The sequence below is a fragment of the Pseudonaja textilis genome, chromosome 1 (assembly GCF_049901715.1).
Source record: "Pseudonaja textilis isolate UNSWEBS1 chromosome 1, rPseTex1.2, whole genome shotgun sequence".
Taxonomy (NCBI): Eukaryota; Metazoa; Chordata; class Lepidosauria; order Squamata; family Elapidae; genus Pseudonaja; species Pseudonaja textilis.
This window is the reverse complement of record NC_141990.1, coordinates 150,834,536-150,861,369: the sequence shown is the minus strand read 5'-3', so window position 1 is coordinate 150,861,369 and position 26,834 is coordinate 150,834,536. Positions and strand designations below refer to the sequence as shown.

Genomic DNA, 26,834 nt, shown 5'->3' with positions numbered 1-26,834 from the left:
AAGTTCTATTAATAATGTTTATCATAAATCCATGCTTAGGGTACACATCTCTTATCAAACAATGAAAGATATTAAAATTCTTATGAGCTGGCAAAACAAGATTTAAACATTGATCAAAAGGTTCTGTTTTACATCTTGCCCTTCAGTACACAACATGCACACACATATTTTCAGGCTTTACGATTAAAACTATCGGACATAAGCAGCATAGAGAAATATAAAGGTTATTCACCTAATGTTGAAAAGACTAGGCAGTAAATTAAAAAACTTCTTGGAGAGAGCTGCACTATCAATAAAACTGCTATAAAGCATATGCTGACATAGCTATCATACTATTCCTTTTTAAGGTAAGCAACAGTATTCAAAGTATAGAAATGGAGTAAGAAAGAGTAGGCAAAAATATATTAAGGCATGAAGTAAAGAGAAAAGGAAATAACGAGTAAATCGAGTTTATACCAATATTACCCACTATATCTCTCCACACTTTCCTATCATTGCAAACTACTCTTTCTTCTACCACATGTAACAACCACTTCTTACATTGCCTTTTGTTCTTTATATTTGTCACCTCTTTCTTTTTCAGGTGTTCATCAGCTCCATCCACTACGACGATCAGTCTTGATCCACTCATTCTTTATATATTAATTCTGTTTCTAAAACCGTTATTTGAAAATTAATAGTTGGGCAGTCTCCTGGGAATCTGATTTTATAAATTCAAACAATCATGCTTTATTTATTTATTCTGTTTATAGAGCCACCTATCTCGTATAAGCAACATGATGGAAAACAGCAATAAGCAGAATAAACAAAAACAAGCATAAAGATAATATTAAAAACCATTTTAAAAACATACAAATATATTCAGTGACAGAGTATAATATAGCCATGGTGGCGCAGTGGTTAGAGTGCAGTACTGCAAATTACTTCTGCTGAGTGCCAGCTGCCTGCAATTTGGCAGTACAGATCTCACCAGGCTAAAGGTTGACTCAGCCTTCCATCCTTTAAAGGTAGGTTAAATGAGGACCCAGATTGTTGGGGGCAATAGGCTGACTCTGCAAACCACTTAGAGAGGGCTGTAAAGCACTATAAAGCAGTATATAAGTCTAAGGGCTATTGCTATTCACATTTGCTAGTACAGTTACAGGCTCTACATCAACCTTTCTTCAGAGCCTTCAGTGTTGACTAAAACAGAGGCCTGCATTTTCTTTTTATAATTATATTAGGTTGTTGTTAGCATTGTGGTAAAAGGTACCCCCGCCCAATATATACTCACTATCCTGCTTATAAGATCCCTTCAATATTTGTAAACTGCTTAAAATGGCCCTGTAAAAAACATTTACAGCAAACTGAAGTGACTCTGAGTAACAATAGGGGGAAGAATCAAATGAGAGCCTGTAGCCTGGTAAACGAAATTATTTATATTCACTGACTACACCACAAGGATAGAATAGCTAATATTCTGACCTACTGGGAAGGGATCTATCTATGTCATGGATGGGCACTTAATTTTCCCAAGGTACCACATGAGAAATTGTTATGGAGGACCACTGATGCCATACTCCAATAGTGCCTCCCTCTTGCAACTGTCCCACCCCTAGCTGCCACCTACCTCCAACACTGCCAATGCCACAGGGCAGACAGGGACAGCCAAAGAAATTGATGTTGCCTTCAGGCTGTAAAAATGCTATGTCAGGGAGAGAAATCAGGAATTAAGGCAGTTCAAATGAATACAGGTTTGTTGCATGTTAACACCTGCATGTTTACTAATGGTCAAGGTAAACTGACAATAAGAGTCTGTGGAATTCAAGGTAGGCTGGACTTTGATTCTTGTCTACATGAAGGAACTCAAAACTGATGGTGCACTTGGCCCCTCCTTCGGGCTCAGTCTGGTCATCTACACCCAGGTCTGATCTATATACAAGTAAAACTCTTGTGTCTGTAACTAGTGGAATGTGTGGATGGCCTTGGGGAATGAAGGAAAGAGATGCTACCTAGGAAACAGACAAGAGAAGCAGGAGACCTCGGTGGTTTAACGGTGAGAGAAATAAACTAAAAAGGACCTGCCTTCATGGATCAAGCAGTTAGAAGTAATGGCATGAAGTTTGTACTTTCAGACTTACAAGATTGATGCCAGCCCGACCAGGAAAACCAGACAGGAAACACAACTAGATGAACTAAAATTCTACTTTATTGTAAGAATGTACTAACAAAATCTTGTAACTCTGAAGGTGCTTTTAACTACTGGATCCATGAGGGCTTGTCCTTTCTAAGTTTCTTTCTCTGGCTCACTATTGGAGGCTCCTGCCTCTCTTGTCAGATTATTTTCTAGGTAGCATCTCTTCCCCTCATTCCCCAAAGTTATTCATTCATATCATTACATCTAACAGGGTGAAGTAGTGCATTATAGGCCAACAGTTTTTGAACCAGGGTAGCTCAAATGGGCTAACACAGAGAGCACATGCAAAATCTGGGATCCATGACTCTCGTGGGATTAAAATTTGGCAAATTTGTGGTTGCTTCAGTGCTGCTGCACCACTCACTGCTGCCCAAACATTCAATAAACTGGTCCCACCCTAGCCCTTCAGAAGCTGGGTAGACTGGTTACACCATCGGCTGCTGGCGAGCTGTCAGCAGCAGTCAAGCCAGCAGGAAGTTGGAAGTCACTCGCACTGCTTTTTTTTTGTGGGGGGGGGGGCACTTAATCATTTCTCTGTTTGGGTAGGGAAATATATTTGAAATCAGGACCCAATGGGTCACAATTTGAGTAATAAATAATAAAGTCACCCAACGGAGTTTATTAACAACGTACCAATATTGTGCTGTAATTACACTGTATCTGCCTTTATCTTATCTTCATAATGTACTAAGCCAAAACAGAACCATGTAAGTTATGGTTCTGCTTTTCTTTGAAGCTGCTCAGCAAGCTGCCAATGCTTTGCTGGGAGCTCTGTATACAATGCAGTTGTTTGCATGCTTAATATATTTATACTGTATCTTCAAAATGGTTTGGTTGCTTTTGGTGAGCCAAGTTTTGGTCACAATACAGATGCAAATATTAACAAAGCACAGAAGTTAAACCAAAACACTAACTCATTGTTCTTTTAGAATTATCAGTTAACGTGACTTATTAATAATTTACTAAGTTTTTTGAAAAATTATTCCATCACGCAAAGTTTTTTTTTAGAATATGTTACCTTCATATGCCACAGTTGTTGTCTTTCAAGTTATGTAAACTTACAGAATGACTGAATGAATTTCTATTAGATGAATATTGCAGGTGTTATGATTTTTTTTTAAAAAAAAATGGCAAACAGTAAAATTGAGTACTGCATAACTGTGTCAACTACGTAATTAAGCCTATAGGATGGCAGTAGGCAATATTTGGCCAATATGGCCCTCAAGTCCTTTATTAGTAGCCCCTGATGTCTCCTTTAGCCTTGATTATTAAAAACTGACAAGAGAGTATTATGCTACTTTAGGCTGGATAATGCAATGTGTTAGAAATTCTGTTTATATAAAGCACCACACAGAGCAAACAGAGGATACAGTCACCATGTGCTTTACTGCTCAACTATATAACTGTAACAGGAAATAGGAAATTCTACTTAGAAAAAAGAGCATAGAATATATGCCATAGATCCAAACTTGTAAACAATGCCATCTACTGGCTAAATACTACAGTAGTTGTTGCATTAAAAATATATTCCAACAATGAATTCCAACACAATGCCAATTCAACACAGAAGAGATATTGCAGAAGTTAAGTGGCCTGCCTGACTTATTAAAACACACCCTGGAAAATATGTAATTACTTTAACAAGTTGCCCAAAGGAGCTGCATTTTTGCTCCTCCTGGTTCTGAAACTTCTCTTCAAGTAGAATTCAACATATTGGACAAAGTATCACAGTTAAAAATCAGGATTCTCCTAAATTCTTCCCCCAGCTTTTGATCTTACTGAAACTTAGATCATGTTATCATTTTTTGCTTTTGTTACAGATTCATGCTTAATGTGTAATGATGGACTTTTATTAAATTAAATATACAACGAATTATAGAATCCCATATTTTCAGTCCATAATACAAGTATAACAAGTACATGCAGAAGAAAAATTGAACAAGTAACCTTTGCACAGCTGTCCTTGTTCCCACTGGGGCCAATTAAATATTGTGTAAACAACCTATCTCCTTTAGGAGCCTTCATCATGCCTAGTTTTTTTTTTGTAATCTTTTCAAAATGTAATAAATTCAAGCTATGTCATTAGCGCTTCATGACTAAATTTCCCCATTATGGAAAATGAGGAAGGGGAGGGATGCAAGAATCACATAGACTATATAGCACCTATTGTATAGTTTGTACATTAGAAATGATACAATCTACAAGTTGTGCTTTATTCTGAAAATGGAGCCAAAGTGAAAAATTTCTCCTTTCATATTTCTGACTCTAGAAATACAGGCATTCATAGATGTTTAGAAAAATAATAGGTTTAAATATCTTAATAATCAGATTTGCCAATATTCATTATAGATGTATTGAAGCATTGTACACTGGGAAGTAAGCAATCCTCTTTATTAGATGTATGCAACCTAGGCCCACCCTTCTATTCTTAAACTATATGAGGCATTGAACAAGATTGGATTCACAGATATAACTAAAGCATAACATGATTACCTGATTTATTGCTTAGTGAAAGCGTAAACCACCCACTGTAGCTTAGCATGTGTGAATTCAGTCACTATCACTTCTTCAATAAATATGCTTTAATAAATCATGATTTAACATAATGTATGAACCCAGCTTGGATTTGCGCATCACAGTAATGCACAACATCATATTAGCATAGAATCAGAGGTGGTATTCAGCAGATTCTGACCAGTTCTGAGAACTTGTAGAGGAATTTTTGAGTAGTTCGGAGAACCGGCGAATACCACCTCTGACTGGATATTTTACAATATCCTTCCCCTGCCACGTCCACCAAGCCATGCCCACCGAACCACGTAGTAAAAAAATTGAATCCCACCACTGCATAGAATAATATGTAAACCTAGCCATTGGGGTTGAAGGCTACCAGATCTGGATAAAAGAAAAAGAAAACTTTGTATAATTATTATATAGTACAGAGGCATTGTGAAAGCTGATATTTAGAGCAGCCATCTAGTCATCATCCAGATTTTTGCAGACTGGACAAGTATCTGCATATCTTTTGTGGCTTATTCCAGTGGTGGAATTCAAATTTTTTTACTACCGGTTCTGTGGGCGTAGCTTATTTGGTGGGTGTGGCTTGTGATCATGTGACTGGGTGGGTGTGGCATGGGTGTGTGATTGGGTGGGCATGGCTTGGTCATGTGACTGGGTAGGCGTGGCCAACTCAATGTCACTCACATCAAGGGGTGCCTCACCTGGCCCCTCCCCTCCCAGCCATTCCTTGTCACCCAGCCTCAACTTATCTATAGTTCTGTAAAAATGTTGTTCACCGTTTTTGACTTTATTATCTGCATACTATAGATGTACTTTCATGGACCACTTAAAGGAGGAAATAGCTCACATGCTTTACCCAAGAGTGTGATAGGCAACAGGCTTTTAAGGGGCTGCCACAAAGAAGTGTATTTTCCAAAGAAGCAGAATGCAAACAAGAAGCAATGGATGGAAACTGAACAGACAGAAGCAACCTAAAACTAAGGAGAAACTTCCTGACTGTGAGAACAATTAACCAGTGGAACTGCCTGTCTCCAGAAGTTCAGGATGCTCAATCACTGGAAGTTTTTAAGAAAAGACCGGACAGCCATTTCTCTGAAATGGCATAGGGTTCACCCCAAGGTCCCTTCTAAGTATTATTCTGACACCTTTCCCAGGATTTCTACTCAGAGTTTGGCATCCTCAGTTTTCTTGCCTGAGCTGGGGGTTGGACTAGAAGACCTACAAGGTCCCTTTCAACTCTTGTTAAACACATGTGTATTTTATGCTCTGGACTATTGACATTGAATGCATGTAAACCCTGAAAAATATGTGGTAGCCCTGGGCAAAAGAAAGGCAGAAAAATCACTCTAGGTGTAGGGACAGTGTAAAATATTAACACATGATAAATAATGGAACAATTAAAAATAATAGCACAGAGTTTTATCTCTCTTTTCCTATTTTTTTCTTTCTTTCTCTACCTTCTCTCTCTCTCTCTCTCTCTCTCTCTCTCTCACACACACACACACACACACACAGAGCACTTAACAGACAAGCATTTTGGAAGCAGCTCCTTTAAATTTCTCCAAGGCTTGAGTGGATTCCCCCACCCCCTCTGTCAGACCACACTCCTTCTCACTCCAGACACTTTAACTCACACAGGGAAAGCGATACTTGCAGCATCCATGCCTTTTTTCCTTTTTCCCAGGGAAAAAGAGGATGTGGGGAATGGAAAGCTATGAGAGTGATCACAAGTGAGCGACCGGCCGGGTTGGGGGTGTGGCCAGCCAGGGGTTGCCACCAGTGACAGATAACCACCACCGGTTCGCCTGAGTAGGTGCAAACCGGTTGAATACCATCTCTGGCTTATTCAACAAAACATGTGTAAATGATAGTGACAATACAATGTGGATGGGAAAAAACTGTACTGCTAATATTTCTAAATTTATAGTCTTGTTTTCTAGAATTGGAAATGGAATGTTCTTCTTCCATTTGAAATGGATGCTGCAAAGTACAATATTTTATTTACAAGTTACATTCTGATTCACTCTAAAGGAGTGATTATGATCCACTCTAAAGAACCTTCTATCATCTACCGTTAAAATATTCTTTTTCCACATATTTAAGTGCTTTTCAAGATGGCTGTGCTGCATTGAGTAGTGGCTATCAGTCTTGCCAACAAAAGAAAACAAAAATTCTTCTGTGGAAAGCATTCCTATGAAGATCACAGCATGTATTATTAAAATATACATCTTTATCCATTATACAGAAGTGGTTGATGAACATAGTTGAAAAGTTTCATGTTTCCCTCAGTGCTGCTTTAATATCAGAAGAGTTTAGATGAGAATGAAGGGGTTCAACTGCTCTCATCCTCTACTTATAAAACAAAGTAGTTCTGTCCACTCATTACCCTAAACAAATACATAAATAATTGTGCTTGCTGTGAGATAATTGTCTCTGTTTATGGCACACCAAGTTCTGCAAGAACAAGATGTATTTAGTACGTAACATATCTTTCAAGGATAATTTGAATGCCAAATTATCTAGTGATGTGAAAAATGCAATCTGTTCTCTCCCCCCCCCACACCCATGTGTGTGTGCATGTGCATACACCTTTGAGTCAATGTTGACTCCTGGTGAATACCTGGATTAGTTTTTGCAGTTTTCTTGGCAACATATTCAGAAGTGTTTTGTCCTTGGCTTTCTCCTAGAATTGAGAGGGAGGGACTGGGCCAAAGTCACCCAGCTAGCTTTGTATCTAAGTTGGAACCGGAACTCATGCTGGAATATTGTGGAATCCTACTCAATATGTCCCCATTTGCAATATATAAAGAAGGAGGGGAAGTAGTTTCCTGGTGTATCTCAGGCAAAATATGTTTACTTAGTTATATCATTTCTATTGCTTGAAATGTCAGGTGTACAACTGTCCCAGTGGTATAATTCCCAGTCCCATTGCTAAGAGTTAACTAAAACTATCAAGAGTAGTATGTAATAGAAAGTAGACCAAAGGGAATGCAAAAAAACCCCTCATTAACAGATGATTAGAACATTGGAAGCTTTGTGTTCCCTTGGCTGTGAATCACCCAGATCTGAGATAGGGAAGAGATGGTTCACCCCATAGGGATTTCTCAGAACAGCTGCCATGGACATTTCTACTAAAGCAGCTGATTAGGCTTTCTCATTAAGTAAATGATAGGACTGGCAAGTCCATGACAAGCTGAGTTTGCATTTACAAACATGCATTAAAGACTTATTTAAAATTGAATTGTATTTATGGTGATCCTGGCATTTACAGAATGAAAGGAAGGTTTCTTTGCCAATTTAAATGTGCTGGAAGGGAAGAGAACCACAGCCAAAGATGTTATCTTATTTTCAGTTAGAGTTGGAATGCTGCTTTCAAACAATCACCATCTTATTGTAACAGTTTCATCTGTATCTTTCAAAGGCCTTCTATTACTTGCTTTCAAAGGTCCAAAAATAAAGGCAATAACTGACCATCAATGGGAATATGTGGGAAATGATTCACTTGAAAAGTAATTTGATAAGATTTGGTTCACAAAACCTCCAGACATGCTACTGTGTATTGGAAAAAAGTAGCCTTCCGTACACTCACTTTTATAGAGGGCATAAAAAAATTAAGTTACCACTTGCCAGTAAAAAAGTTTACATTGTCAAATGAGTATAACTTGTATGATACTTTAAAGTGACCTCAAAATTACAAGAAACTAAATAAACCTCTGTTATAGAAATGCTCCCTCTTCTGGAGATGTTCTTGTGTAAATGTTAGGTGGACAATTTTATTTTTTGCACTGTGTGTATTAGTTTGCAATCCTAATAGCTTTGAAATAAGAGGCATGCCTTTCACTGAATTGTTCTTTCACTTAAAAGCATTTTGAGGTTTTTTTTTCCTTAAATATTTATTTTATCTTGCAGCATAGTAACTAAAACTTTCTGTTTGCAATTAGTGCAACAACATTATACTCCAAGCTGTCATTTCATTTGTTTTGTTTTGGCATAGCAATCCTGTTAAAAACCTAAATCAATAAACAAACTTTAACGTAGCATAATAAGCAAGCCAAGTTAATTTCCTTAATGTTACAGTTCTCTTGAAGGAATGCATAACTCAGTTGAACAGAAATTGGTTTTATCTGTAGATGACATTACTTTTATTAAAATTTCTAAGCCATATACTGTTATTCCAGTATTGATGCAAAAGATAGATGCTTTCCAAATCTGAATCTATATCATCAATGCTTACCTATTGTCAAGAATTAAATGCTGGAAGCCAACAGTTTGGATAAGTTTGAGTGACCAGTATTAGAATCCAAATATACTAAAACTCCAGCATCTCTGGAAACAAACTATATCAGTTGGAAAGTTATGGAATGGAATGTCTAATAAAAAAGAATCAATTCTTTTCCCCATGTCAAATTGATTTTATGGGGAAACTCAAATTGGGGAAAAGATGGTGATAATTCTAAGAAACCTATTAGCTTTTATAGATAACAGTTATCACTAAATTAATTTTCTATGCAAATGGTAAGAAATGGGTTGCTTGGTAATGAGAGGGGCAGTATAAAAATGTTATAAATAAATAAAAAACAAATATGTGGAATTTTGCAATTGGGACAACATAAATGGATCATGTGTGCTGTTATTATGGCTGATACTACAGCACTGGAAAGATAAATGTGTGCTCCTTTCACTCAGTGGATCGAAGACCCTTAACTTCTGTAGGGAAGTTGCTTTTGAATGTTGAAGAAGAAATGTCCAGTCCTTCCAGTGTTGTGACATCACAATGCTATCTCTGCCCCTTCTGTACATGTGTGGTGGTGGTGCAGGTAGGAAGAAAAGGGATGGAGCCTGCATTGTAACTGGCAATGCAGCTTTCATTGTTTTGATATAAGCCATTGATCCTATGGAAAACTTGACTTCCCTGAGAAGGCTCATTGCCATTCAATACTGGAGGAACTTAGGGAGGTTCATATGAGCCATGTCTTGTTAATTTGGAGAAATTATCCAAGCCCCTTGTTTAAAACAATTAGTTTGATAAAATTTAAGAAACCCTTTTAACTGAGGTTGACTATTGATTTTTTTTTTCCCCTTTAAATTCTTCAAGTCTTCTTTGGTTGCCAGAAATAAAGCAATCAGGAAAAGATTTGGCCATCTGATTTTTGGTATATGGTATATATAATCATAGATATCAATATTGCTTTTGAAACCAAAGCTGATCATGAAAAAAAGTTTAAAGTGTTAAAAAAAAATTCCAGAAGAATTTAACAGGAAATCACTTCTGTACTTTTGCCAGGAGAATTACATAAGCCTCTCCTCTGGAGTGTGCTTTTCCTGGCAAGTTCAAACGAGGTAATCTGGATGAATGGGTTGCCTCAAGTATCTTAGACCCAGGCTACTCAAATCCTAATAACCCATGTGACCTCCCTAATCCAAAAATCTCTGCAGGAAAGAGCACAATTATCCTCTATGGATATTAGCTTCTCCAATACTAATATGGGAGAAGAGGGCTTTTTAAGCTTCACTTTTTCAATGATCCCTGCAGGAAAGGGATTGTTGTGTCTGGGTAAACAGGAAGCCTGAGTCGATTTGAAGAGAAGGGCATACGAAAGAATGTGCATGTGTGCATGTATGTGTGCTGGTAGAGAAGTTGGGTGAAAATTGATGCTGCCCAACTAAAGCAGCAGGCAGCAGCAATATAGGAACGTGCTGGAGGCATGTTTAGTGGCAATGGTAAAGGCATCATTTCTAGCTGCATAGGAGAAGGCACTCCTGTATTTTACCAAGAAAACTATGTGGATAGAAAATATAACATGATTTAAGACATAATCAATATCTTATGATTTATATAACATGATAATATTTAGATAACACGATTTATGATTTATATAACATGATTTAGGATATAATCATATAACAATGGCCCCCTCAGGTTGGATGGCACTCAACCTGCTAATGAGGAAGAATGGAGGCTATTTTGGAATGCTAATGGTGCTTATGGCATGGTTACATTAAAGCCTCTAGGACAGGGGTGGGCAAACTACGGCCCGGGGGCCACATCCGGCCCATTGGTCTTTTTAATCCGGCACACCGAAGATTGGTACAGAATTAAGGTTTGATGTGAATGATTGAATGATTGCATTCATTTGATTTTGACTTGTAATGACAGGCATTTCGACACCAGGTGGCAGCCCGTCTGTCAAATTTTAAAAGTCAGTGAGGCCCCCCGAGCCAAAAAGTTTGCCCACCCCTGCTCTAGGATGTTGCCATACAGGAAAAGAATATCTCAAACTGCAAATAAAGATTTACAGTGGGAACATGGAACATGTTTCCACTGTTCCAAGCATGGTCACAAGAAAGCTCAACACAAGGCAGTATGACATGAAATGACTACAAATTCATATTTTGGGCTTCAGCAAATTGAGATGTCAGAAGTCCAACAGCAGGTGCTTCATTGAATATGGAAAGGTGTTTAATTGTGTTGATTGTTACAAGTTGGGGGATGCTTAGAAAAAATAGGAATTCCACAACTTTTTATTGTTCCCATGTGAAACTTAAATGCACACCAGAAAGCCATATTATAAAGAGAACATGGTGAAACAGACCGAGTCCAGATTGGAAAAGGAGTGAGGCAAGGATGTATACTCTCCCCTCATTTATTTAATCTATACATGGAATATACTGTATATTGCGGAAAGCTGGATCAGAAGAAGATGACCATGGTTTTAAATTGCAGGAAGAAACAGCCACGGTCTGCATTTTGCTGATGACACGCTTCTGAAGGCCAAAAACGCAAATGATTTGCAAGCTCTCGTAAAAAAAAAAAAAAAAACTTCAAGGAGCACAGTAAAAAAAAATGAGAGTATAGGAAGATAAAATTAATCACAAAAGGTACAGCAACCAGCCTTAAAATTGATAGCAAGGATATTGAAGTGGTGCATAAATGAAGGGCAGTCAAGGAATAAACCTACCACAGAGTAGGTTTAAAGGTTTTCTTGTCTACTTGTGTCCCACTCTTGGGTACAGTGTTTAATCTCTGTTTCTTGGCTGAAAGAGCCAGCATTGTCTGAAGACACTTCTGTGATCATGTGGCCAGCATGGCTATAGGCTGAAGGGCACAGAATGCTGTTACCTTCCCACTGAAGTGATATCTACTAATTTACTTACATTTGCATGTTTTCAAAATGCTAGGTGAACAGGAGTTGGGGTAAGCAACAGGAGCTCACCCCATTGCATTACACTCAGGTCTTGAAGATCAGTGCACACTTTTGATGTAAGAAAGTATGGTATCTGTGTATTCATGCAGGTCTTGATGTTCAAATAAAGTCCACTCCGTGGTTTTAAAACAGTCCTGCAGCTGACTGAGAGCACCCTCTGGCCAGGTTTTAATCATTTTCATGATTGGCTGAGTTCTTTTCCTGAGGGAAATACTTCGGGCATAACAGCAGTGAAAGATGGCCGGATGTACCCAGGTGGGTGAGGGGGATTGCTTTGTTTGCCTGTTTCGGGTTAGAGTACACACGGTCTAAAGCTGGCTGAGGAATTCTGGGAGTTGAAGTCCACAAGTCTTAAAGTTGCCAAGGTTGGACACCCCTGGTCTAAAGTGTTCTTCCCTCTGGTGGAAAATTGCACGTACTGCACAAACTTAGGGGCTTGATTGAAAGAATCAGCCATGACAAGAGCGCCCTCTGGGTGAGTTTGCTGCTGCCTGGAGATGACATCATATAGCTTAGAAAGCACCATGCTGACATTGGCATCAGGTGGAATATAAACAGCTATAATAATTATCACAGTGATTTCTCTAGGCAGATGAAATGGCCTACATGTGAGTCATCAGTTTCACATCTGGGGAGCAATATGTATAGACTACTCTGCCATTAATCACTATGTATATAGATACAGAGTCCTCCTCCCTTGCTCTCACCAGAGTCACCATTTCTATCAGAGCGATAAATGTCATGGCTATCAACCTCACTGCCACGTCGGGTACAGATGGATATAGCCAGGTCTCCGTGGTAATCATGCAGCTTTCACGGAGAAGCCTGCTTGCTGCCATCTGCAGCTCTAATTTGTCAGTGTTGTAGACGAGAGATCTGGCATTGCTCAAAAGGGAGGCTTGGGGGCTGCTTTCGGAGCTGAGCCAACAGACCGGCTCTACAGGAACTGATGGATGGTTTATTTATTCCCAAAAGGAGATGTACAAATATTGAACCAGGAAACTGATTTAGATATTTTCTTATATACAGAATTGCTCTGTTAAAGTTTGGAAGAACTTTATTAAAAGTGAGAAAGAGAATCTAATTGGATATACAAAAGAAATCTGCTAAAGTTCTGAAAAAATACCGTTTGAAACAGATGTACAGAAAACTAATTCTGGGACTTTTTGAAGGGTTTAAAAAGATATTTTCAAAAACTCAGGGAGCATGGTTTATCTGATGAGGGCTAAAAGAGAAATATTTACATCTGGTTGCCCTGACTGGCTTTTGGTGACAAAGAAGCTGGATTTGATTTTTTTAAAATCAATAGATGAGCTATGAGGTGAAAAGAGATGATGTCAGAGGCAGTGATAAGCTATTAAGATTGCTTTTACTTGCTATGATGAAGGGGGAACTTCTTTTTTTCCACTTTTTTTCTTTTATATGTTTCAGTTTGTATTTTTGTAGCTTGTATTGTCTCCTATTCTTTTAATTTTTAATAAAAGAGAATCACAGCCGTGTTACTAATTTTAACACGGTTAAGTGAATCTGCCCTGCCCATTGACTTTGCTTGTCACAAGATTGCAAAAGGTGATCATGTGACCCCAGGACAATGCAACCATCATAAATGTGAGTCAGTTGTCAAGCATCCAAATGTAAATCACATGACCAGGGGATGCTGCAATGGTCGTAAGTGTGGAAAATGGTCATGAGTCACTTTGTTGACTGCCTTTACTTCGATCACTAAGCGAACTGTTGTAAGTCAAGGGCTATCTGTACTCTTGCAACAGAGATATCTGAATTATGGGGATCATCCCCCAATTCCTCTGAAGCAAATTAGTTTAGAAAAGCTGACCTAGGTATTTAAGTAATCAATATGTATCTCAAGACAAGCAATAGCAATCTACTTGCATACTGTTGCCAAAAAACTGTGATAACTATGAAGTCATGTAATATCACCCAGCCCAGTAATGGCTAACCTTTTAGGCACCAAGTGCCCAAAGCACGCGCACATCTGCAAAATGCAATGTGTGTGCATCCCTGTGCATGCGCATGTGTTCCTCCACATGCGCCCCATCCCTGGACATGCATGTCCCCCCATGCACCCTGCCCCCCCACGCATGCATGGCAGACCCAAAGACCAGCTGACTGGTGGGAGGCGTGCATGCGCATGCGAGGTAGAGCTAAGCTGAGGCAACAGCTCACGTGCCCAGAGAGAGGGCTCTGCATGATCTAGCCTTTATGGGGAGGCCATGCTTATAATTCTAGTGATGGGTATGGCTCACACAGAGAAGCTGAAGTAGGATTTTCAAAATGTACCAGATCCAGCATTCTCTCCCTACTTTTGCATGGCAAATTTTCTGTTGCTTACTGAATTGGTACAAGTAAATTATTATTCCGAGAATGCTAAATAACTGCTAAGGAAGACACAGGTTTCCAACTCATTTATTACAAAGATCAAAAGCTGTATCACTTTACAGATTGTTCTCATGAATGGCACAAATACACTAATATGCAAATCAAGACAACCACCTCTTATTAATCCAATTGTACTTTGTAAAAGAAGCAACATTTATCAGAAATTCATAAAAGATAAACAATGTGCTTCTCACTTGCCACAGATTTGTAAACAGATTTGTTATATAGGGTATAGCACCAGATTCCAGAATCCTGCACAAGCTTATATACAAACAGCTTTCTTTTTACTTGGAGAGCATCCTGGTAAAATCGTGTTTGACCTGAAATATCTGAACTGCTGCAGCTCAAATGTTACTTGTAGCAAATTAATTCCATTTTTCCTTAAAAAATATCACTGGACAGGTAACCCGCAAACTTGTGGGTTTTGATATGCAACATTAGGATATATTTAATTGCATTATTGTGAGAAATATGATACCATTTAAAACCATTGATATTTTGCATAATTTCAAGAATCCCATCACTGCTAATGGTTTGATAAGTGAAAACTTACTCAAGTTATATAATATTCAGCGATTCTACTCCCTCGCTGTGAATACTAAGCAAAAAAAAAATTGAGCAGATAATAATTTACTAACCCTTTATCAGATGGCCCGTTGCCCAAAATAAGCACTGTGCTCTGTAATCTGTACTAGAGGAATCAGAGATTGGAGGATTAGAACAGCCAGAAGACCCAACCAGCATGGATGAGAATGAAGAGCGCTGAGAGAAATAGTCCAGTAACTTCCCCAGTTCTGGAAAAGCATTAGTAGAAAGGAGAAGGTATCCTGAATTTCAGAGCATAGTGGCAGCACTAAAGCAGCATTTCACAACACTTGCTAGCATGAATGAGAACCAGACTCAACACAAAAAATAGAGAAATTGTTATTACCATGTAGCAGATAACATTTTAAAGCAATGATTTGGGGGTGTCACAAATAGTACGTCTCAGGAAGATTATGGAAAGGGAGCTTCTAGAGCCTAGTGGATATTGCAGTATCACTTTTTGGCCACTCACCCCAGTGCAAGCGAGGGGCCATTCACATTCAGGGAGGGAGCAGGAGCCATCTTCCCAGCAACACTCATTTCTTATGATCACCGTTTCCAACCTACTCACTTGGAAGCAACTCTTGGCAGCTTCAAAGGAAACTTATTTGCAAGCAAACGTGTTGCAAGGTGGGGAAAGGGAGGAATCCAGTTTATTCCACAAAAACATCTATAACCGAGGGCCTGAGTAAGGCTTTGCACTGGTTTGAAGATCAGTTATTTCACCAAGCAATTGTCCAGAGACAGTTGCCTCACTTCAGAAGAAGGTCTCCTTGTTGATCCACATGAGGCTGCGTGTTTCGTTTGGTTTGCATTCATACTCGATGCAGCCAAAGCTGTTTCCCCATTGGCAGTGGTCACGCTTGTGATAGTTGTAGAATTTGACTTGCCAGACTGTTTCAAAAGCGCCAATGTCAGTGACCTGGAGAGAAATTACAAACTCATTGTTTCACCAGAGCAGTGTTTCCTCTTTAAATATTGACATGACCAGCCAATCAATCTATACAAGAGGCCACAAAACCCACAGCATGTTGCATAGCAAGGAGTAAAGCCCCCTTTCTCACGACAGACAGATATGTATCAGTGTAATCTGTTCACATCTGGGAAGAGGCTAAATATTTTACTGTCTAATAAATCTGCCTCAGTTTGTAGCATAACTGCCAATGAACATTATATTTTGGATCTAGATTTGCAAGAGAGCTTTCCATCAGCAGTTTTATTCAGAGCAACATTTCTGCTGAAAGGGCAAGAATGAGGTGATCTTTGCCAAGTCCTTTCTTCCTATATCAAGCTAGTTCCTCTCTCTTCCCAAAAATTTGGAGTGAGGGATCATTCTATTTTCCCCATAGAGCAGATACGCAAACGTAGGGCATTAGTTTTCTTTAACAATCAGAATAAAATTCTTGTCTTGTGAATATATGCACTATTAAAGATAAACAAGGGAAGTCATTGCCAGAAATTGTCTATGGAGATTCTCAATCATCCAGGTCACAGTTGTCCCAAAGGTGCTTTTTCAGGAGACAACTGGACTTTCTGGTTTTTCTTTGAAGACATTTCACTTCTCATCCAAGAAGCTTCTTCAGCTCAGAGCGGATGGTGGGGAATGGAAGGATTTATATTCCTTGTAGACAGCTGGTCATTTGCATTCTTTTAGCTAAACCAGAAACTCCAGTTGCCTCTTGAAAAGGCACCTCTTTCTTCAGAAATATATTTAAGAAGGAAGTCTTAATTCTGTTCAGTTAATGTAGAGCTGTAGTAAGTCTATGCTAATGAAATAATATGGTAATAAACGGAGAAGAATGATGAAAGGGGGGAATGAGTATAAAGAAGTGGGGGAAGGGAACTGGGAAAAGCAGAATGACGATAGAAACCACACAAGAAATGGCATATACAAAGAAAAAAAGCAGTGAAGGAAAGGGTGGGGCAAGAACAGATTATAGTTGGGGAATTTAGTATATAAGAGAGGAGAGAGAGGTTCAACAAAGGGAGATATCGCAAGAAATGGGCAAAGTCGGGAAAAGATGGGAAATCCAACGGACAAAAAAAAAAAAAAGAGGACAGGCTGTGATGCAGATTGCACCTACCCCACTGCTGTAAAAGAAGGCTACACTGCTTTCACTCCTGCCATAAAGCAAAATTATATTGGAAGTCAGACATTTTGAAAAGAACCCAATTTAAAGAAACACTGCAAAAAGCATTCGGTCATGTTACCGATGACAGCTAGTCTTTGTCAGAGTTTCAGCCCCGTGTTTGTGGACTGACCTTTGCTCATCTGTATGTATTTCAGTTTTTCCAATGGAGTGATTTATTATAAAACTCCTTTCCATAATGACTTCTGGGTCTACTCAGAATCAGAAGCTTCTATGTCTCATATATCGGATATGAATATTTGCTTAATATTAGTTTATAAAGTGCAAAGTGATACAACAGTTTTCTGGCCGTAAAATTTAAGATGTAGTATTAAAGGGACTTTCAGTGTTGTTTTTAAATTGTAATTGTTAATTTAGTCAAAGGGGAAAATTCTTAAACATATATAATAATAATCAAATCAACTGTACTTCCATGTATGTTCTTTTAAGTTTGAATTTTAATTTCACAAAATCCAATGTAAGTTCTATCTGGAATAGATTTTCACCTTTATCCTGGCACCTCATGCTTTTGAAAATGCAGTCCTGGCATTAGGTATGCTTTCTATTTGCAGAATAATTGATTTCAGATGTGTTTAAAAAGAATAGAAAGATCCAAACCACACGTAGATTTTAGTAGATGACATGACAACGATACTGTTCATTACTTAAGCTTAGTGAGAGAAGAATGACCTCGTAACACCAAAGTTATTTTAATGGTCGCTCCCATCTACATCCAAGGGGAAATCTTATGAAGAACTAAGCTTCCCATGTGAAACACCGATCTCTAGCAACGATTGTTGGAACTTTTGAAAGTTTACTAAAATAAACTTAGGTTTACTGCTTAAAGTTCATAAATTGGAGTAGAAGACCTTTGGAGACCAAGAGACACATTTAATATTTTTAAGGGTTCCCAAATTTGGAGCGGGGGTGGGTGTCACATCATATACATAAGCCTATCTGGGATTGGGGAGTTGCCTTTTGCTTTTTTAACTGCTTACAGTTTTCACATATTTGTGAATTCAAAATGGTGAGCAACTGTGTCTTTTCTGACATCATTGCCAGAGATCTCAAAAGAAGGAGGTTGGGCGGAGGGTACATGGGGGGGACTCTAGAACCACAGGCTGCCCACTCCTGTCATAAACTTTGATGAAGATAATGTAATAACAAAAAATGGATTACTAATTATTTTGGGATGTTAAACATAGATGAACATCTTATGGGTACTTGACAAATAATATAGGCAAAAAACATCAATTTACTAGGAAAGTAAGTTGGGAGAAGTTATTCCAGACCATTTCTGGCCATTCGTTCAGCTGTCTATCTCCCTAGTTTCTCTTTTTTGTTTAGCTGGCCAGCATCCTCCCCATTATGCAGTCTCCCCCCCCCCCACCCTTTCTAAGAATACCTATCAAACACCTATGTGAAGCCCAGAGGCATTGTTGCTAATAGAGGACGCTAGAGGATTGTGCTTTGCTATGTAAATCCATTTCCCCTGCATATTTTTAATTATGGTAAAATGACTACAAATGAATAAAACCTCAGATGTAATACAAGATACACTGGGAGATCTTTCCAGGAATATGACTGCTTGTAATTGCTCACATGCTGATAATGTCAAAACTTATTTAGAAAATTCCAGAAACTTCCTTAAGAGGACAATTTTATGATGTAATGATCCTTGGCAGAAAAATGTATAAAATAGGGAATTAACCTAACATAGATCTCTACTCTTATACTACCAACATTTTGCAGATTTAAATATAGCATACCAGGAATGAATAATTTTTCCCAAGTAAAAAAGTGTCATACATTCCCAAAATGAGATTGGAGCAGACAAAATTGTAGATGGGGCTATTGACAAGGAACAAATTCTTTCCTCTGGGATAAAGTTAAAAGCTTTTGGGATTGCATGCAGCCATGGTCCTTCAGGTGGTGCATCTTTGCTTTGTACCAAGACATGGGGTGCTCAGATTTTTTTTTCTCAATTCAAGTAGCAAGAGGAATTTTTCAAGTCGGAGACGAGTGCATCCAGCTCTGATCATAACTCTTCCAAGCTAATGTCCTCTGTTCTTGCCTCATTTGCTGTTTCAATTTTTGAGATTCCAATCAAGGATGTACTTTGAGGTTATGGACTTGGCAAAGTACAGGTGAGTTGCAGTTATAACTGCAACCCTAAAAGGTGAAAGTTCATTGTCAGAAGAAATAAGGACTTCTGAAATAAAGGTTGTATCAGGGTTTCAGTAGTGATCCTAATTAAATTAAATAAATTCTGGGAAGAAACCTTGTTCTTTTGAGTAGCAAGTAAGAGTCAGAACAATCTTAGGGTCAAGAAGCAAACTGCATTGTAGTTAGGGGTTTCTTTTCTGTGACAGCTGACCACAAAACTAGTTTGCTTCTTTTGGAAGCAGGGAAAAAAGATAAATCTGAAAATCTGAAAAGGTGTGTGCACCCCAAGCACAGCTCATTGTAATAAAAATGAATATGATCAAATCTATTTCACATATCATGAAGTTTACTGTTTTCTTTCTACTAACTTCATTCCATTTATTTTTCAGCCTCCTCCTCCACCAACTCCTTTCAGAGATATACACTACCTGTAGATTGACTTGTATAGGTTGTCTTTCCCCACTTTTGGTATGAGGAACTCCTTCTGTGTCGTAGATGCCAGTGTAAGTAACAAGTTGTGGTTCTCTTGCCATCTCTTCAAGGGGCACATTTACGCCACCTAGTCCCATTGTCCTGAAACAGAGTTTGGTAATCTTAATATCTGTTAGTACTGAATGATCCCTTTGTTTTGAGATGAGAACATTTAAAAACAAATCTGAAGGGTGATAATGATTTTCTATCCACATGGTCTATTCACTGCCTTCTTCCACACAGTAAGAATTGATACCTTTGCTATTGTCACTAATGTGATCATCTGCCTCCAGCATCTTCTACCACTGGAAGTCATAAATCCCAGGTTAGGAATAAATCATCAGAGAGAAAAATATATCAGTACGGACTCTAGGTACCAAAAATTACTTATGGCACACAATCAATTAAACTGATGGGGAATAACCTCTTTAATAATCTTTCACTCAAAATGAAATATTGAGGAGGAAACACGTGGAAAATGGCTATGTACTACCATGGAAAGGAAGGGGGCAGGAAGGAAAAATAATGCTTTAAAGTTTTGTCTTTCTCTCTTTTGACTAAAATCCATACTGTTGATTCCACCATCATTTAAATAACAAAACAATTGGAATAAGGAAAACCACATGCTCAAAGAAAATTGTGAAGACTTAGAAACTTGGGTGTTAAAAAAGCTCAAAAGGCAGAGAAACACAAGTTACAACCAAACTCTTACATAGTTTAATTAGGAGGATGTGAATCACCCAGCTCTAACAATTTAAATAAGGATTCAATAAAGAGGAAGCATGTGCACAGCTGTCCACCAAATTGCTAAATTATAGACTAAAAACATCCAATCTGATCCAATACATTCAGCAATTCAATCTGAAGATTTTATTTGAAGATAGAAGTTGCCTGAATTGGCACTGAATCATTTACATACCAAACCTGTGCCCTATTATTAGAAAGCAAGACACCCCATGTGCTCAGATCCCAGTTCTCATACATGGCATCACGTCTCCAGATAGTCAGAAAAGAGAATTTTCCTAACTTTACCTGGAAATACTCTGCATGTAAAGCACATGTGCACTTCCAGACTAAAGCCTTTACTGTTGCACTCCCTCCTAACGCCAGATCCCCCACATGGGAGAATCCACCACTCCTTTCCCACGGGGAGGGGCTGCCACAGGGAGGAAGGGGTCAAGCTATTTTCTAAAGCACCCGAAGGCCAGACAAGGAATAATGGATGGAAACTGAACAAGGAGAGATTTAACCTGGAAATCAGGAGAAACTTTCTGACAGAACAATCAATTAATGGAGCAGCTTGCCCTGAGCACCATCACTTGAGACTTTCAAGGAGAGATTGGACTGCCATTTGTCAGAAATGGTGTAGAGTCCCCTGCTTGGGTAGGGGGTTGGACTAGATGACCTACAAGGTCCCTTCCAAATCTGGTTATCTGCACTTCTCTTCACCTAGAGTAGGCAAGCAACCAGTGACCTCCAAACAGCAACCTTTCCCAGCATGATCACTTGCAAAGGAACACGGGACTTTTTGCTAAAACATCTGGAAGGCACCCCCACCCCCTCCCAATGCTTCTAAACAGGAGCTTTGGGAAACTGGGCTACACCTACCATATCCCCAAATATAGAGTAGATCTATATAATCTATCCCTTGAATCGACTGAGCTCAAGATCAAGAGGCTGAAAAGATACCTCTGGGCAGAGCGATTGTTTTTCTAAAGAGAAGTGGGCCACAGATGAAACCTGGTTATGTCCCCAACCTAAAGCCGCACCCAACAGAGAAGAGGCAGCTTGGGTAAGCCGGCAGGCCGTTATATAACCAGAGTTGGAAAGCTTTGGCCGATTAACCGGCTTCCCTGCATTCATTTTCGGATTGCCACCGTTCTGCTCGGCGTTGCTTGCAGCGGTCTCTCTTTTCTCGCCCCCGGCCTAACGATGATTGCAGGCTTAGGCCTGGGTCCCATTGCTTTCCCCCCAAGCCTATGTTCTATGGTTTCACGTAGCAGGGAGTGACTCGGGCGTTTCCCTAGTCTTATTGCTCTGCTCTTCCGAGAAGCGGGGAGCCCAGATGGCTGTGTTGGATCTCCCGCCCTACGGCTGCTTGCCCGGGTGGGGTGTGGGGCAGAAGGGGAGCGAGGCATTGTCCGAAACCGGCTAACAGAAGCTGCAATCCCCCGGCGGGAAAATGGAAGCGCCTGGCCCATCCGCTCGACAGCAATAAATCTCGGCGCTCTAATAAATAAGGGCGGGCGGATTCCGAGGAAGGGAAGCGGCCGGCGGGGAAGGCGAAGGATGCGCACTTACGTGGCGTGGATGGTGCCCGGCTTCAGGGCCACCTCGACCTTGTATTTGGCCCCAGTCAGCAATTTGATGGTGCGATTCTGACCGAACCTCTGGCCGTCCACCTTGAAGTAGACGGGCCCGTCATTCGGCTGGATCTTGAGGGAGACCTTGATCCGGACCACGGGGGGCACCTCGGTCATGGCGCTGGCGGCGCGGCTGGAGGAACTAAAGAAAAGAGGAGGAACCCGCACTCAGCCCCCCGCGAGATGACGATGGCGGCCCCTTAAGCACCCGCTCCAATCCGGAATCGACCACGCCGGGCCCATCTGTGCCTGGTCGGTTTTTCTAGCGGCGAAAGCGAATCCGGTTCGGCCTGCTTCCTGCGCTCGCCCAATCCACGGGGTGACTGAGGGAGGGGCTCCAACCCGAACAGCTGGAGCGCGGGATAAAGTGGGCAGAAAATCGGCCTGTGTGTGTGTGTGTGTGTGTGTGTGTGTGTGTGTGTGTGTGTGTGTGTGTGTGTAAGTAGCGTTGATTCGAATTGACTTCGGTGGAAGAAAGAGCTTCAGCCGCTTGGCCCGCCGCCGTGGCTACAATCCGCTCCCTGCGCTCGCGGAGGGCGAAGTTGACAGGTCTTGCTTCAAAAAAGCGAGCGTAGGCGCTCCCTGCCCGCCTAGATCCATTGCTTTTGCGCTGCATTTTATTTTATTTTATTTTGATTTGTCAGTCGCTTACAAGATAATAGGTATAAGTATAAACATGAGTAAGAATACAGGAAATAGGTGCGATTAAAAGGGGACAATAGGACAAGGACGGGAGGCACGATGGGGCACTTATGCAGGCTCCTCACAGACCTCTTAGGAATGAGGTGAGGTCAGTAGTGGATAGTTTGAGGTTAAAGGAGAATGAAGGTGGGGGGAAGACTGCTTTTGTTTCTCAGTACCCTCATTGCTAACTGATGGGGAAGCAGGGTTGGGCTTGCTGAGCTTTGACCTTCTGACCCTCTGGAAGAATATGCTAAGATAAGATGCTATGGTTTTTGTCCTCCAAGCTCACTGCTTGGCTCCCGGATGTTTCACTAACCAAACTAGGTGACATCTTCAGCAGGGTTTTCAGGTGAAGTGTCTTGTTCATGATAAATCCTGGGTGGTTGATTCACTTCACCCAAAAACCTGCTCAAGATGTTCCTAGTTTGGTAATGAAATGTCTGGAGCCAAGCAGCAAGCTCAGAGGACAAATATCTGCCCAAATCTGCAACCCAAGTGACAGATATTTGCTACAATTTTTAATAAGATGGGACGTTTTCCATCAGCAGCAGCCTTTTTCAATCTGATGCCCTGCAGATGCCTTAGGTGTGTTCGTGCCTGTGGCTCTCAGCTGGCCTTCTCCAATGGGACCTATATGGGAGGCTACAGGCACTGGACAGCCAGGGTTGATAGAAAGGAAGCTACATTCAAACTGCTTCCAGGCTGGAGAGAGACTTTGCTTTCATTGCCAAAATTAGAGAAGGCAACTGAGCAGGTACAGACCATTGCAGGTATGTTTTTCTGGGGAACTCTTCCCCAGGGCCTGTCTCCTCTGTTCAACTGCCCAAAGAAGGTGAGCAAGAGAGTGAAGACAGAAGTAGGAGCAGTTTAAGTAAAGAAAACCTGACCAATTAATCCAGGTGTATTATCTTAAAGTGAGGATGATAACAAGATGGAATTGCTTGATACAATATTAGTCTTCTTAACTGGTGGTTTTTATAACAAATACAGCATGGTGGAGGCCATTTCTTCGTTCCTGATCATGCCTCTTTCTTTAAGCATTCAAATAATGGTTGCAAACTTTAATAAAGTTTGTAGCTTCAGCGGCTGCAGAATGGGGGTCCTGTGAGCAACTTTGGGTGCCCCAAGAATGGTGCATGTAACACCTTTGCTATGAGACTTTCATTGGGTGTCAGTTTGCTTTCAAGATGTCGATTATCACATTTAAAACCCCGCGTGGCAGAGGGCCAGGTTACCTTTGGAGCCACCTTACTTCCATCACATCAGCTCATCCCATCTGGCCAGGCAGGGAAGGTATGTTATAGAGTCTGTCAATTAAAAATTTCAACTGGTGGGATCAAGGAAGAGGGCCTCCTCTGCTGCTGCCTCTGCCCACTGGAATATCCTCCCCTCAGAGTTTAAGTGCGCCATCGTTCTCCTGGCCTTTCAGAAGAGTCTGAAGACCAAGTTCTTCCAACATCCATGGGACTTGTAGAGTGGCATATAATCCTAGAGATGGTTAGCTCCCTGAAGCCTCCTCCCCTGCTTTTTAACTTTTAACTTAGAATCATAGGGTTGGAAGGGACCTCGGAGGTCTTCTGGTCCAACCTATTATTGGTTTTTACCTGGCTCCTTTTATTGATGTATTGCATTTTATATTATTTTTATGGTTTAATGCTGTTAATTGTACACCACCCAGAACCATTCTGAGAGAGATGGATATTATCTAAGACAGACAGACAGACAGACAAACAAAATGGGGAAAAACTTTTCAACTGGAGGCTACATTTTGTAATGAATAAGCTTTTTGGTTCACATGTTATCAGTGAATGGGAATGGACACTCTTTCATATCCTTGGTACATACATTAAACCCACCCATAGCTTTCTCAACCAAATTCCCAGTAAGAAATAGAGACGAGGGAATGAATAATTATCTTCTAAAGCAATACAATTTGGGAACATATATATTTCAATGAGCATTTTTGGAAACCCAATTCCTGAATAAATGATTAAAGTTGAACTGAACGCATCTCCTGGAGAGCATGTTGTTTTCTCAGTAACATGTAGGCATGGCTTTTAATTGTTTTCTTTGATTTCCTGGTTGTCTCTCATCCATGAAAACGTTAACCAGAACTGTCCAAGGTTGGCTAGTGGTTTCTAAATATGGCCTGCACACTGCAAGATTGCCATCTGCAGGGTATGTGAAAGATGCTGCAATATTTATGGCTTCAAGACTCAGGCAAAATCAGGATAGTGTGAATTACATTGCAGTATAAGAAAAGTGTATGTATACTTGGTGAGAAAGAAAAAGAAGCAAGTTCTTTTAAAGTAAGATTAGATTCGTACAAAATTCTCCATTATAAATCTACATTTCCCACTTAATAGATTATTCTGCTAGTCTTACGAGCACCTTTTAGAAAACACGAGAGAACTAGGCTGCTTCCTTTGATTCCCTATTATTAGTAGCAACACTATACAATGTATTTTAAATTGAGATATACTTTGAATATGTTTAAGAAAAAAAGGCAACCATCTATATCTAACATCTTTTTCATGTTGAGATCCAAATCAAGTGAACTTCCTGATGGGTTTCAAAGATCAGTCATTGTGCAGGGTGCCAAGATGTCTGACCACATACGTGGCATTTATTTACTTTTATACTATTTTTACAAGCAAGGAAGAGTAGCATAGATACAGTATATCTTTAAGAATAGTGGTGATGTTAGTAAAATGAGATCATCTATAAGTCTGGGACTTTTCACCAAGATAGGGAATGAGATCATGCAATAGCAAAGAGGCCCATATAGGTATTAGACACTGCAGTATGCTGCTAATGTCATCTACAGGACCTCAATAGCAACTACACTTCCTAGTATTGTTTTCAACAGGGTCTGATTACAAGTGATTACTGACTATTTAATCATAACAAGAACCCTGACTGTCAATAGATACACAATTTTATATAAGTTGCAGAGTGGGGGAGGTTCAGCTTTAAATATAGTTTCATTTGATGTTCATTTTTAAAAAACAAACTTCATTATATATCCAAAGGTCAAAGTACAGCATGTGTAACTGCTTGTTTCTGTTTATATTTTAACTAACTTTTAAAAATAGTAGGTAAAAAAGTTGAAAGAATATATAAGTATTTTTATCTGGGAACTTGATTTTATGGTGAAATAGGGGAATAAACTTGCCTAGAAGTAACTTGTTTGTGCACATAAATTAGTCAAACAACAAATTTGAGATAATGCAAGATCTGATTAGGAGATCTTGTAGTGTTGTAATAACAGAGTAAATATACACATCATTAAATCAGTCATGGTTAACAAGTGAAGTTAATAATTAACAAAATACTTGGTAAAAATGCAGGAATTAGGAAGAAAACTATTTTTATTACACAATGAACTAGACAACCAGTGATCTTTGTAAAAATTAGGTAACTATATCAGCTTTGCTAGTATTCACTTGTAATAGTGAACAAAAAACTAAGTTATGAGCTGCATTATTGTTAGAAAATCAAATAGTTGGTCTCATTTTTTATTTATTTATAAAATGTATTGGCTTCCCATCTTACTACAGGGTAACTCTTTTGACAAAATGTCCTTTCAGCACCACAGGTGTGGATAGTTACCAGATACCGTGATATTTTTACTCTCCTTTCAAAAGGTTACTCAGATTAATGCATTGGTGCATTCTGTTAATCCATCCTGCTAGCTTCAGCTTTGTAATCAAACCGGGGGTCAGTTTTGAAAAAAACCAACAATTTTTAAAAAGTGCTACTTTAAGCCTTTATACAATGAATGTGTGCATTACAGTTACTTATAAGTGAAAGAAAATCTTCAGTTCTGAATGTTTGCATAACATGAGAAACTCTATGTAAAGTTAAATGACTAAATTTGTACAATCTAGTATAAGATAATTGGAAAACAAATGTATGAGAAAATAGCAATGATATCATTAAGCTATAAGTTTTAATTTACTCAACTTAGTAGCAAAAACACTTTTGTAATAATTAATGAAATGAACATAGATTTATGCACACTTTACACCTTTATAAATGCAGAATCCACAATTGTAATTCTGCAATAAATTATTCACTGATATAATAATGTCTGCAATCTCTTCCAGATTTGTATGTTTTTTACATATCAGTACTC

General features: G+C 39.4%; 2 protein-coding genes across 2 annotated transcripts in view; one reads left to right on the top strand and one right to left on the bottom strand.

Annotated features, from left to right (window-relative positions):
• The window catches only part of PLEK (pleckstrin), a 60,811-nt gene that overhangs the window by 6,645 nt on the left and 27,332 nt on the right, over positions 1-26,834 (top strand). The window lies entirely within an intron of this gene.
• Positions 14,310-22,550, bottom strand: CNRIP1 (cannabinoid receptor interacting protein 1). The gene is made up of 3 exons (XM_026712900.2): positions 21,951-22,550; positions 19,607-19,751; positions 14,310-15,805 (listed from the first exon to the last, which is right to left on the bottom strand). Exons 1-3 carry the CDS (start codon positions 22,127-22,129, stop codon positions 15,641-15,643), a joined length of 489 nt encoding a protein of 162 aa, XP_026568685.1. The 5' UTR covers positions 22,130-22,550; the 3' UTR covers positions 14,310-15,640.

Bases quoted from the DNA above. Each gene is read 5' to 3' on its own strand.
- CNRIP1 (XM_026712900.2), bottom strand. From the start codon at position 22,129: ATGACCGAGGTGCCCCCCGTGGTCCGGATCAAGGTCTCCCTCAAGATC. The intron at 19,752-21,950 runs GTAAGTGCGCAT...ACTCTGTTTCAG, and splicing joins CCGGGCACCATCCACGCCAC to GACAATGGGACTAGGTGGCG. The intron at 15,806-19,606 runs GTAGTGTATATC...ATTTCTCTCCAG, and splicing joins CTATACAAGTCAATCTACAG to GTCACTGACATTGGCGCTTT.